We start from the raw sequence: 13,983 nt of genomic DNA on the forward strand, positions 1-13,983 counted from the left end.
CCCCCCCCCCCCCCCGACCCCCCCCCCCCCCCCCCCCCCCCCCCCCCATTCTCCTCATGTGACAGCTGATTCCCATGCTTCCACACCACAGGCCATCCACCAATTATACAACATAGGCTCTCTCTCAACACCCAGCCAACAACACACCTCTGTGAGAGAGCCTCAGGCGAAACGGCCACAGAGACTTCCTTATTTTCATTCTGTTGCACAGCGAACCCCTGCAGCTAGAAACCTGAGCAGAAGTATCAAACGCCCCTCCACCTGATATCCCTTTCCTAAATCAATCGTTCCATTGATGTTTGTTTCCTGCAGGGGAGTTCGGTGAGGTGTACCGTGGCAATCTGAAGATGCCGGGGAGGAAAGAGGTGGCGGTGGCTATCAAGACGCTGAAGCCGGGTTACACAGAGAAGCAGAGGCAGGATTTTCTGAGCGAGGCCTCCATCATGGGCCAGTTCTCCCACCAAAACATAATTCGCTTGGAGGGGGTGGTGACCAAATGTAAGGATTTCTGTGAGTTTTGTTGCTTTTTACACCCGTTTTTGGCCCAGTTATTTTATGTATTTGGTTAAGGATAGTGCACATTAATAAAACATTCCTGTAAATGCGCCAGCATTATCCAAGTTCAGGGACATAATGTGTTCTTTTTTTCTGCGTGTGTGTGCGTGCAGTCAAACATCCCATGATCGTGACTGAATACATGGAGAACGGAGCACTGGACAGGTATCTTAAGGTAAGTCTATCACTTTACTTTTGTGACGATACTCTGGAAAATGTTTCTGGTCACAAAACTAAATTAATCCGTGTTCACTTTCTGCCATCAGGACCACGATGGCGAGTTTCCCTCCTTCCAGCTGGTGGGCATGATGCACGGCATCGCCGCGGGCATGAAGTACCTCTCTGACATGAGCTACGTCCACCGCGACCTAGCCGCCCGCAACATCCTCGTGAACAACAACCTGGAGTGTAAAGTGTCAGACTTCGGCCTATCCAGGGTGCTGGAGGACGATCCCGAGGGGACGTACACCACAAGCGTAAGTAGACATGGAACTTCCTGTTAGCTTCAAGCAAAAAAGATCCACCTCAGTCATGTCATTACAAGGTACAGCGTGGTATCTAAGCGCAGCAACGTTGGCTTTTAGAAGAGTCCTCTTGTTTTGTGTTCTTCTGTCTCTAACTTGTTCTTTCCTGAACAGGGAGGTAAGATCCCAATTCGCTGGACGGCTCCAGAGGCAATAGCATACAGAAAGTTCACCTCAGCCAGCGATGTGTGGAGTTTTGGCATCGTCATGTGGGAGGTCATGGCCTTCGGCGAGAGGCCCTACTGGGACATGAGTAACCATGAGGTAAGTGTTTACAGCAAGTTTACAGATTGCACTTTTCTCTGAGGTTTTGCTGTTAGAGCCAACATTTATGTAAAGAAAAAAAGAAGCCTACCAGGGAGAGGAGATTTAATCTCATTTAAAATCTTTTTGCAGGTGATGAAGGCTATCAACGAGGCGTTTAGGCTGCCGGCTCCGATGGACTGTCCCTCAGCTGTTTATCAGCTGATGCTGCAGTGCTGGCTCCAGGATCGCTCCAAGAGGCCGCGCTTTGGAGACATCGTCAACCTGCTGGACAAGTTGCTGCGGAGCCCAGACTCCCTGAAGACTATCGCAGATTTTGACCCACGGTAAGATTTAGTTGCATACAAGACCAGGGGCTTGAAACACACATTTGTCTAGTGCTGACCCTTCAGCAGCTGCCACTATCAGCAACCAGTTCTTGGAAACCACCTTACAACCAAAGGTTTTTCCCAATGCTTCTTTTTTTAAAGATAATTTCGAGTCTCACTTCTGTTAGCTCCTTTTGTACTCTTTCAGTTTCCCTTCTGGTTGGTTCTGGTATGTCCATTTGTCCAAGAAGCGGAACCGTTCTCAACTTTAGAAAGAGCTATTCGCCTAAAAAGAAACATTATTATTTTTTTTAAACATGACCAGTATTTGATCATTAGGCCTCTGCATAAGAGGGACATGGTCTGAGTTTATGTAAAAAGGCTATTAACAACTCTGACAGGAAAAATGAAAATAAAGAAAATATTGTCTTTTTAAGAAAGTTGATAGTAGAGATAAAGACAGGAAACGGGGGGGATAGAGAGAGGGGAACAACATGCAGGCTGGAACCAAACCAGGGACCTTGTCGTAATCTGGTGTCATCTCTTTCACAACCCGGTCTCGTCTCCCTCCTGAATTGAACATTGTCTTGGACTTCTCCCGACTTGACCTGGACCTGCTTAAAAACAGCAGCTCCCCGTTTACTTCAAGTTCAAAATGGGCTGATTATTTGGGGAAGAGAGGCAATAGCTTTAAGATGTTCTACTTAAACCATTAAAAGGACAGACTGACACCATGCCTCCAGGCTAATGACAGAAACATGTTTACACTCCTGCCAGGGAATAACAAAAGCACCATTGTATGCGATTGTGTGTGTGTGTGTGTATATGAATGCATATTTTCCCTTTTGTGAGGGAGCAGTAAGAAAGGACAAAAGGCTGTCAAGCTCATGTTTTAATTGGCTCTCGCCCTCACTGCTCCAACTGGTTTTCATCACCAACTGGTTTCTTGCAGTCGTCCACCATCGGCCTTCGTTGTGGGAAAGCCTGTTGATCACTATCATTTAGATCTACTTTCCTTTGCTTGCAGTGTATCCATCCGCCTGCCCAGCACCAGCGGCTCGGACGGTTCCCCCTTCAGGTCGGTGTCCGAGTGGCTGGAGTCCATCAAGATGAGTCAGTACAGTGAGAACTTCAACTGCGCTGGGGTTGTCACCATGGACCAGGTCCTGCAGATGAAGAATGAGTGAGTGGGACATGATTTCAGATTTGGTGATGCCACATAATGCGTTTTGATCTATTGATTTTATTTGGTTCAGTGTGTTTTTGGCAAAGAAGAGGAACATTTTGCTGTCTAATTATGGCATAAATTCTAACCAACAAAGATGTTTTTCCTCCCACGATGAAGTCTGTTATGCACCCCCCCCCCCCTGGTAGTTTAGGTATTTGTATTTCTAAAAGTAGTTGCTTTTATATAGCCTGCATAATAGCTTGCGCACAATATAATCTCCAACCTCAGTTACAACTTGAGAAATGTTTTAGATGGAAAAAGTAATGGAGGGAAGGAGAAGGAGTGGGCTCATTTGTGGTGGGCTGGTGGCAGTGGCTTGTGGTCTCTGCAGTCCTTATTCTTCTTTCCTCTCTCCATTCTCTCTCTCGTCCCTCCCTTCACTGTAGGCAGCTCTGGGCAGCACTTTTGCTAGAGCCCCGAAAACCACCAGTTTTGCCTGTTTAGGGCAAAGGCCTTTTGTGGCTTCTTCAACATTAAAGGAGGGGTGGAAGAGGAGAGTAGCCTGTGTTAAGGAACTGAAATAGATGGATGAGATTTAAAGGCCCTGACATTTATACTTCTAGAAAGATTGAAGAGGTGCACTTGGAATGTACCCTCTGAACTTATCACAGGGTAGTGTAAGCTACAGATATGTAGGAGCGCTATGGGGGTAATTTAATGAAACAGACTCACCCATAGTGAAGCACATAATATATGGTTGTTTTGAAGCAATAATGAGGCCCAGAGCTTTTCCTAACCGCATGACCAGCCAACAGGACCCCCTCCCCCACTTCCCTCTGCCGTAGTGTAAGTGTGTCAGCAGGTCTTGCTCCTGATTTGGGGAGATGGGCAGACTGTAAAGCAGACGACAAACCCTTTTGAAGTATTTGTCATACAGAATGGTGTGATTTCAAGGCCCCATGTTTCCATCTCGGGGCATCTGGTAACACTCTTGGAAAACCAGCGGTTATTTACGACCCACCCTCTGCTTGCCAGACGAGTGATTCATGGTCAACAGGGAGAATCCTCGTTAAGTAATTAAGGCTGTAATTAGGGCTTTGACTTTGGGCTGCCGCGTTTCGGAGCTCTTGCAGGTTTACATCATGTGCTCATGAAGAGCGAAGCCCCCAGTCATTACCCTTTTAATGTCGGAGATAAATTGAAACCTCGGCAGATTGCTAACTTGGAACACACCCCCACCTTTCCGTGCTGGTTCAGCGATCGATCTCTGCACAGGATTGGCGTGGAGGCTGGCACTCTAGCACGTTGGATGAGTTAGTGATTACTACAAGGCTCAAGAGGCAGGAAGGATGTGTGTGAAAAGTGTTGGAACAAGTCCAACGTTTAAATCCATGTGCTGCTCCTCTTATATTCTGTCACGTCTCCTTTCTTTTACAGGGATATTAAAAACATCGGCGTGAGGCTGCCTGGCCATTTGAAAAGAATCGCCTACAGCATCTTGGGTTTAAAGGACCAGACCAGCACCCTGAGTGTCTTCGCAGTGTGATCGTGACAACGAAGGGAATTGAATGTGGGCTCTGAAGTAGGCAGCCCTTTGAACTCTGAGCTGGAGCGAAACTGCAGGCACGGCGTTGAATCGGCAGGACCAAGAGACATGTGCCATCCATTGGGGGCCGACTGAATCAGACTGACTTGCTGTACATTTTTGATTTCTTCATCTTATCCACACGGGAATTGAGCAAATATACAACAATAGATGTATCAAGTAGACTCTGTATATTTAGATCTCTATTTTTACTATCTTCATCTTCTGTACAGTTACAATTCATTCCTCCCCCGTTTATTTTATTTTTTTCTCATTTCGCATTCCTGCTTCAAGAAAATCAACAATCAAGTCAGTTCTGGGAACGGCTTCAACTTTACAAAATTGCACCCTGTTGCATCCAGTATCAAACAAACAAATGCAGTAAGTGTGACAGTGTGGGTGCGGTGGAGCCCAGCCCTCACTTACGTGGAGGTTAGCGCTGATGTCGCGGCGTCTCCCTTTTTTAAATGGCACTTTGGTCCATTTCCAGACCAATGAGGATGGAGGGTCGATGGCTTGAGCTGGCCCAAAGTTAAAGAGACGGTCTATAAACAAACACAGACGGACCTGGTGTTGCTACTGGCCTTCTGCTGGATCTGTGCAGAAATTAAGCTATAATCATGTAAGTGATGTTGTATGAAAAATAAAAGGATATATATCAGGTACTCTGTGTACAGATTACCAAAAAACTTTGGGGTGACAATTTATAATGTAGCACTTGGATCTAGAATTTCATTGTCTTGGTTTGTCTCGGAATTGCATGGAAAAGGACGATTACACACAAAATCCCGAACAAAATGAAATTGTATCGCAGTGGTAAATTGTGTGAATTGAATAAGTTTCAATTAGAAAGCTATCCATCTGTTCATAGCGTGCCGGTAATGAAGAGGAAGAGGGAGAGGGGGAAGTTTGCCAAAAAATGCAAATTCCTCCGTTTAAAAAACAAAACAAAAAAAAAAAAAGATTTAATGAGTCTTGTTGTGCCTGAGATGATTTCATACTTAATAATAGTTTGGTTTGCAATTTCAATGTGTCATTTATTTTTGTAGAAGCTATATTGATACATGTTGACAGGACGAAACTATATTCTTTAAAAATGTAGTGCCTGGCTCGTGCCACACATTCAAAGACATTTTAAAGTGCCTGTTTGTGGGACATTAGCGGGAGTTTGCTTCTGTTTTTAATGAAGCAGCTTGCCGCTGTAGTGGGACGTGTATAGTGGACAGTTTCCCCAGTGCTCTTAATTGATGACTGCAAATCATTGTTACTGATGTACACCTTCCTTTACTTGAATTTTTACTGTATTTTCAAATGCATCTATGATTCTCTTGTAGTGGATAGATCCATCTTTGGAAAAGGGATGTTATTACTCTGGTTTACAGGTTGCAATTACCTTTTGTACATTTTCTATGATCTCACTTATTACCAAACTGATTATTTTTCTAAGTTCTCATCACTTTCCAAAGTGATGTCTCCTCCCTTTGCTGCCTTTCCAAACTTTTTGAGAGTTCCTCCATCGGAAAGCAAACTCCTTCCTTTTTCCCTGTTTTATACTGTATTTAATAGTCTATTTATTTTTATTACTTTTATTTATTTATGCTGAGAAACACTGAGCTGGGATTATAATTGAAGGTTGTGCTCTCATTCTCAATACAAATAAAATTCACTGCATTTGTGGAGCAATGAAGTCTTGCGTTTAATTCAGCAAAGCCTGCTGTATGATTGATGCAAGACAGAGCAGAGGAACGCTTTATTTATTTTAGGCGGTGCCCGGATGTTTCTACTTCCACCTGGATATCCTCATGATGCCGCTGGATGGTTTAATTCCAGTGTTTGAACCTGGAATAAACATGCATGTGCTTCATTACCTGCAGGGGGGAACTGGGGTCCAGCAGTGGTGGGATGTGTCTAAGTACATTTAATCAATAGTGTACTTTAGTACAAATATGAGATACTAGAACTGTATGCTTCTACTTCACTACATCTACACCCTGTGCTCCTACTTCTTAAACTAAATAAATTAAACTACCTAGCAGGATAGTATATGTAGTTTAAGTGTTAAGATTAGCACAACCATAAAGTTCTGCACCAGTAAAATGCAACATGCACATTAATGCAGCAGTCATTTTAATCCAGAAACATCATTTCTAATAGTAAAACACTGACAGACAATTTACTGCAGGATGAGTACTTTTTGTACTATTAGTATGTGTTGCTGATTAATACTTACATCATTTCCTTTCAGTAAGGTTCTGAATGCAGGACTTTGACTTGTAGTCACATTGTACTATCGAGCTTTCTACACTACTGATGTCCAGACAAGAACCCACACACATTGTACACAACACACATCAGCACTCCTGTCAGCAATTAAAGTTTTTTTTTATTTTAGATTAATATTTTGTAATCAAATCAACCAGATATTAAAGCAAGACGCATGAGATAAAAGCAAGCTTGAAAAATCTGATGTTTGTATTAATTTAACAGAGACCGTGATCTTTCTTGGGTAATGACCAAGATGACTCCACATTTTCTTTTCCCATGAACTCCTCTGTTGTGGATGGAAACGATTCTGTCTTACTGCCTAGAAATATACAGTGTAACGGCCCTTTACATTGGGATTCTGGGTAGGAAGATATGGCCAAGAAATGTGATATATTTGGAGATGCAGTTACCAGACATGATTATGGCATCATTCACCTCACTACATAGCATGTCTTTAATACAATACTTTCGTATTTTTTATTTGCTCATAATCTTTGCATGAATTTATCAAAACATTTGTATAATTAATAGTTTAACGTGTAGAATTGCACTTGCAATAATGAATATTTCACGTTCAATAGATAGAATAGGTTACCAATAATGAATAGGTGTTTTTTCACAGCAGACATTTGACGTTATCGTCAAAACTAAGCAAATACGACCAAAATTGTATCAGCAGTCAGTCTGATCCCTAAACTTAACCACAGAGAACTAATAAATACATTTGGTGTAACGCCCGCTTCTCTCACTACCTATATTTACATATTTTTCTCCCAAAACTAAACCAGAGGTCAGAGGTCAGACAATTCATTAGGGAACTTCCAATGTCTGGAATGGAATGCTTCACAGCAGCGGGCAAGAAGGCGAGCATACAAATATCAGCGGCAAATGCTGCATCAGATGGCGAGACTCACACCTGCTAACGACAAAACATGCTAATAGAATGCAATAAAATGGAAATGTTCAGGCATGAGAATTCAAGTCCAGACATGCCCCCTGCTGACTTTGTGCTTCACCTTGACAGATCCACTTTGCCTTATCTCACTCACTCACTCTGACCTTGCAGTGGCATGGAAGTCCCTGGCGCCTCGCATTTTGAAAATTATCGGCTTCGGCTGATTGATGCAAGCGACAAAGCCGTAAATGCATTCCTAAGATAAGAGCCGCGCGCTAGAAAGACGAGTGTCAATACTTAGGTGCTGAATTAAACCGCGGCTCAACAGAGAAGCAGCGCGAGAACAAGCCCAATGCAGGCTGGCCATGGGAACCTGAATCTGACACTTATGAGTCCTTGTCCTTGACTTACAGTTGGACGTGTGTTCTTGCTTCTGTTAAGCCAATAGGATGCCTAGAAATAGTCCTGGCTTTGTGTGGCGACTGTAAACTGAGAAAGTCTTCCACCACTTTCCGTCTCCAGTGTTTCACAGCGCGGTGTTTTTTTTCTTCTTTTTTTTCTCTCCCCCTCTTCCATCCTCCACGGAAAAAGAGGAGCGGAGCCACGACGTACAGCTGCTGACTGTACTGTTTGGTTTTATGCAAATCCACGTCTGAGTGCGTCCAAACTGACTGCTGGTGCAGCTTGGTTTATGTCCCTGTCGTCAGCTGTAATGTGATTATCCTCGCTCTGCGGGGGTTGAATGTGTGGAAGTTTGTGTCTTGTCATTAGGACTGTAAATGACAGGGATGCATGGAGACACAGAGAAATGGCGAGGGTGGGGGTGGATGGGGGTTAGCTGGAGATTTGAGCCCTACCAGGGCTTTACTGCAGGCCACAATAGCATGTGTGGTGATTGTGTTGAAGGCTTGGCGTCCAGGGCCAGGCCTCCCCCCGTGGACTGTTGTGCGTGGGGGCCGCGGCTTTTGCTTTCAGAGCTTTTCTCCTCCTTCTTTGTGGCTTGTTAGATGTCTTTGTTCAGAGGGGGAAGGTCAATTTGAAAAGACTTAAGGAAGGAGAGAAAACACTCCCATGGCACTGTTCATGTATGACCTCTCCCTATACCGCCACCCTTCCATTTGTATTTCAATTTTTATTTTTTGTTCTTATGTTTTCCTGGAAGCTCGCATGTGTCACGCGGGGATTCGAAAACCGGCCACGCTTAGGAATTTACATCCACGCTAATTTTAGCGATGGGTTCCTGACCAGAAAACACATCCTCCAATTTCTGTCTATATTGGGCTTCCTGCGTCTTTCCGCTGCAGTTTCTCTCACCAGCCCTCCAGGGCTTTTGCAGATTATTCTGCTCCCTAAGTCTCCTCCAAGCCCCTCAATTTTCCCATTTTCACTACATTCTCAACTGAAAGATTTTATACGTCCTGATCCAAGATTACGCTCTGAATGCTGCCACAGCTCATCAACAAACTAAGCTGCTGGAACTTAATGATTTAATTAACTTATTTAAAGAGACAGTGAGGAGCAAATAATTATTACCAACAGCGAGCATTTTCCCCAAATGTGCTGCTGCGATCTGTTTGATGTCAGCACCAGGCGACACATGGGGGAGCAGAGACCAGACACACAAGCTGCTGTTGACATAAGCCTTGTCTTTCTGCAGACTCTTTGTATATTTTGAAACGCCGGCCTAATTCACTCCATATTCCTGCTAATGGCACTGCTGATGTCACTCAACACATAAAAATTCACACAAATCCGTCTTTGCGAGAGCCTATAAATGTCTCGGTGCTGCTCACCTAAAGGTGCCTTTCTGGCTACTGCAGGAGGTTTTGTCAAGGAGAGAATCGTCAAACTGCGGCAGCACAGCAGTCTTACTGCACCAAATTCCTCCTAAAACTGTCTGCCTAACAGGTCTGAGGTAGCGAGGGGTTGAAGGTGCTACACAATGAAAAAGGTCACACATTTGCTGTTTAATCTAGTCGCAGCCCTAGAGAGGAATTCACCATCCTGACACAAACTTGTGATCCAAACCAATTATTATCGCTGAAAAGTATATTTTTTATAATACAGTCAGAGATCTTTTGCAGCCAGCATCTAGAGGACATCAGTGGTACTGTGACGTAAGTCATTCCGCTGTGGTGGCTCCTGTAGGCCTACTATGTGTGGATGTTTTCTGGAGCGTTCGCTTTTACCTTTTTCACTGCATGGGTGGCATGTCCTGTAAATGTGCCTCAGATTACATCCAGTAAATGTTTTTTTTTCTATCAAATGAAGAACCAAGCTTTAGAAGTTAATATGACATTTTAACAGCAACAAAATTCCCATAAAGAAAGAAAACGCTGTGTCATTATTGTAGCTCTCTTACCCAGCAGGATGCGTCTCTCTCTGCGACTTTATGGCTCTTTTTTTTTCTTTGTCTCAGCCCCCCCCCCCCCCGCCCCCCCTCTTAATTTCCGCCTGTCTGCATATGTTTTGGAGGCCATTAATCGTCCCCTGCACAACATGCACCCCAGCAGATAATTACGGTCATTAAACCAATTAGGGAGCACATGGAGGGGAGGTTTCAGTCAGGCCCCCAGGCCTCTCACTCCTGTTCTTCTCTTACCAGGACGGCCGAGGTGGTCCGCTGAAAACGCTGGCAAAGCCTTGAATAAAGAAGGGAGTGAATTACTTCAGCCCAGCTTTGGATTAATGCAATTTCCTGTTGGTGTAGCCTTGACAGACCTTGCCAACTTTGCTGCAGGCCAAGTAACCAAAGCCATTAGCCGGCAAAAGTCCTCCTCATTTTCACATTCCCTTTTTTGTGGGACAAAGCAGTCATTTAGGTTTATGTCATCAGAATATGTTTTCCTCAAGGCTAGGAGGGCTATTTTGGTGCGTCTGTGGCAAAACACTGAAAATGAGGAGAAGATATCAGAAGGGGCAGGGGAGGGAGTGAAGAGTGGTCTGTCTGTCTGCAGACAGTGGTTTTCAACATGCTCCGTCTATCATGTGATTCTAGAGCTAATATTATGGTTCCATTGTGGCTGACACAGAGCGAGTTCTGGCAGAGTGAGGCGCTAACACACAAGACATACAACTATGATTACTTAGTTATTGAGACAAATGGAACCGAGACTTCCAGTCACCGTCCAAATGTGCAGGCAAGCCACAGAAAGTCCCTCACACTCCCTCAGAAGGTCTCACACGATTAGTCGTGTTGGACAACAGGCTGTCGTCCCTTGTTTCGGCGAGGCATTTCCCAGCATTGCTCATGTTTTGCTTGGCACGTGTGTCCCCGAACTCTGCAAAGAGAGCAAAAGTGAAAAGCCAGCGCAGAACAAGGAGCTCCACATAGGTTTTCTCAGCTTCCTCATGAATACCACGTAAAAGTAGATCAAATGTAGATCTTGTAATGACTCCAAAATACATAAACAAAGAAAAACATAATCAAATCCTGCACATGACGGTCCAAACAGGGCTCCAGCTAACACTTTTAACCAGATGTTAATGGAGTGAGCTTTATTCTCGGGCGTCGGAACCTCCAAAGTTAGAAATTTGTTTTATTTTTCTGAGTATTTCAATGTATTAGAGGTTTTTTCTTTATATTGTCATGATGTATATTTGATATGTTATATTTAATATATGCCACAAACATTAGTCTTGATATTTCTAGGCTCTTTTCAGGGAGGAATGCTCTGTCCCCCAAGTGGAATATCCCACAGCGGTGTTCAGCCCTGCTCTGATTGGGCCAACTTGAGTGTAGATGATTGTGATCAATCATGTAGATCACGATCACCTGAGTGATTATTGTGTTTGTGTCTATATAGCTTGTTCTGCTTCGTGAGGGTGATTTTACAATGCCTGAAGGAGATCTATGTTGCTGGAAACAGTAGATAAATTCTGCTCTCAGTTAGCCTTAAGCTGATTGAAAGATTTGAATTAGGTGGTCATTTTGGATACAAACCACGATGGCAGCAAGAATCGCCAAAAGCTCAAGACTCTGATCTCAGCTAAAGGCTCACACTGTCTACCAAACAAGCCTTCATCTGAGCCTCAACAGGATTGATTTTGTTGTTGCATGTGCTCTGCAACCTTAAGTAGAGCTACTGTAGCCAAACCATGTGGATCCCCTCCGGGTGTGAAACGTGGGGCTGTGTGAACGTGAAGCAGGGTGGCTCTATAAAAAAACATGGTGGTCTGTAAGCTTGACCTTGTGAAAGGTTTATAACATACCTCCAAGGTCCCCCGCCACCCCCCCATCATATTTAACATATATCAGAGTTGGAAATTCCCACATTGACACAGACTGAAACTAAAATAGAAGTTAAATTTCCCCCGAAGGTGGATCATTTATCAATTACAGAATCAAAGTAATCACACCTGTATTCCGTCATAACTCGACACTCCGAACTGAAAACGTGTTTCATGTACTATGCGCACATAAATGGTGCTATTTGAGAATCATCCGGTATTGAAAGGCATCCAACTCCCTCTTTGCCTAAAGGGGAACAGAAATGGCTGCTGCTGAATGTCTGTGGCTTCCCAGTGAGGAGCATCACAGTATATGCAGACGTTACACATTCCTCCTGCTCCCTTTGCTCTCCTCAACGACTGGGCTAAAAAAAAACAACATGTTCTCATCTAATGAAATTCAAGATTCAAGAAATATTTTGTGTGATAGAATCTCCAAACATACTAGAAATCCAGGCACACATAAGGGACATCAGAAAGCAGGCAGTGGGACAAAAAGGTTTCTGCAACATGCAAGGTGAGAGGCAGGAGGGCCTCCTGCACCCTCCTGCAGTGTTCCACGTTTGGATTAACAACACAGTTCACAAGGAGTCAACAGAAAACACATGTGGAGGTTTGTGGCATTGCTTTCTAAAATATAGGGCGATAGATATGTGATAACAGAACTGCTGCACTTTTGCCTTTTCACCACAAGAGGTCAGACTGCTCCCAACCAGGTTTCTCTGCCATGCCGATTGGGTCTCAATATCGACTTTAGGCATCTGAAAGTCTTTGAAAAAGTTCCATAAGATCATTACAAATATTCAAGATAGATTTCACAAGAACTGGAAGCAGAATGGTCCTCGTCTTTCAGGAGTCAAGAAATTCTTAGGAAAAAAAGTACAACTTCTATCTTATACTAGTAGATCTAACCCTGACCTCAGTAACCTGGTGATGGAACAAAACCGACACTCTGTCAATGCTTTCAGACGTAACAATCAGGCACCTCGATGAGCAAGTAGCCGCTGAGTGAAGCCTCTGTAAGATGTGAAGGTGTCAAGAACACAGCAGTGAGCATTAGACAATGACTTGCAACTGTCCCGTTTTGTCCTAAAAACTGCACTGTAATTTTGTGGAACGGCTAATTGCTGTAATTTGACAGGCATCTGTCTGGAAACTTTGCTGGCTGTACTTTTGTGTTTTTTTACAGTGAAGACTAAAAATACGGTAACACATAGGCAGTAGACTATAGTCTTCGCTGAGTATACTGAGTGTCTCTTAAACAGGGAATAGTAAATGTATGAATGAAGGAGGGATTTCCCACCAGACACAAAAGACTAATTGAAAAGTCGGCACACTTTTGCTGAAGGTTTGATTTAATGTACGGTTGTTCCAGGAGGAGTCCTCAGGAAGTGAGGCTTATTGTCCACACCAACCTCACCTGCCTCCGCCCATGGAGGCCAGCCGTCATGTTATCATGTGTATACGTATATTAGCAATGATAACCCCATTTTATTTTATATCCACCATTACTTATTAAGTATCAAAGGACAAAAGATGGCATGGCAACATGATTTTCCCCCACGGCAAGAGCCCTGGTTCCATTATCCCGGCATTCACACATTTCATTACAGGTGTGTGTGTGTGTGTGTGTGTGTGTGACAGAGCTAACGAGGTCACAGGAGACGCAGCATGCTGTGTATTGAGGTGTGAATGTGTGTTATTGAGTCTATATGTCTGAATTTTATGAAACTTAAATCTGTGAAAACTAGAAATTTAAGATGTCAGAGTTCTCGGAGCATATAGACCCATAAACGGCAATAATCAGATTCTATCTCTTCGATACAGGAAAGCCACAAAATTCCTAAGCATTATGTACCGATACTCTCACTGTGAACCTTGTTGTGATTAATTATTTGTTACTCTGTGACATACTTGACAAAACTGTTTGTACTTTCACTACCATTTGTTGCACAGTGTGAATTATTTGATGAGATATTGATTTCAAGGAAAACAGTTAAATATTCTTTCATGTCACGCATCAAAAACAGTATTGTTACATTTGTAGCAGCAGGTAGACATTATTTGGTACTTTAATACAATGTGCTGAATTGTTCCCATATCAAAATAGCACTAACATATTTAACATATAGCTCTGCTCTGTCGTCAAGCCCTCCATTCACAATGTGAGTCTCCTCCATACAGTGGGA

General features: G+C 43.5%; 1 protein-coding gene across 2 annotated transcripts in view; it reads left to right on the forward strand.

Annotated features, from left to right (window-relative positions):
• Positions 1-6,921, forward strand: part of epha2b (eph receptor A2 b) — a 23,700-nt gene extending 16,779 nt beyond the window's left edge. Inside the window, exons 11-17 of one of the 2 annotated variants that reach the window (XM_031868777.1) lie at positions 313-510; positions 669-730; positions 822-1,031; positions 1,194-1,343; positions 1,476-1,669; positions 2,679-2,834; positions 4,257-6,921. In XM_031868777.1, the coding sequence (XP_031724637.1) occupies positions 313-510; positions 669-730; positions 822-1,031; positions 1,194-1,343; positions 1,476-1,669; positions 2,679-2,834; positions 4,257-4,365 (1,079 nt within the window). In that variant the 3' untranslated portion in view covers positions 4,366-6,921. The remainder of the gene's footprint in view (positions 1-312; positions 511-668; positions 731-821; positions 1,032-1,193; positions 1,344-1,475; positions 1,670-2,678; positions 2,835-4,256) is intronic. The other variant, XM_031868778.1, reaches the window with a different exon arrangement.
• Positions 6,922-13,983: the final 7,062 nt, after the last annotated feature.

This window comes from Anarrhichthys ocellatus, unplaced genomic scaffold, assembly GCF_004355925.1.
Source record: "Anarrhichthys ocellatus isolate YVR2014 unplaced genomic scaffold, GSC_Weel_1.0 scaffold44, whole genome shotgun sequence".
Classification (NCBI taxonomy): Eukaryota; Metazoa; Chordata; class Actinopteri; order Perciformes; family Anarhichadidae; genus Anarrhichthys; species Anarrhichthys ocellatus.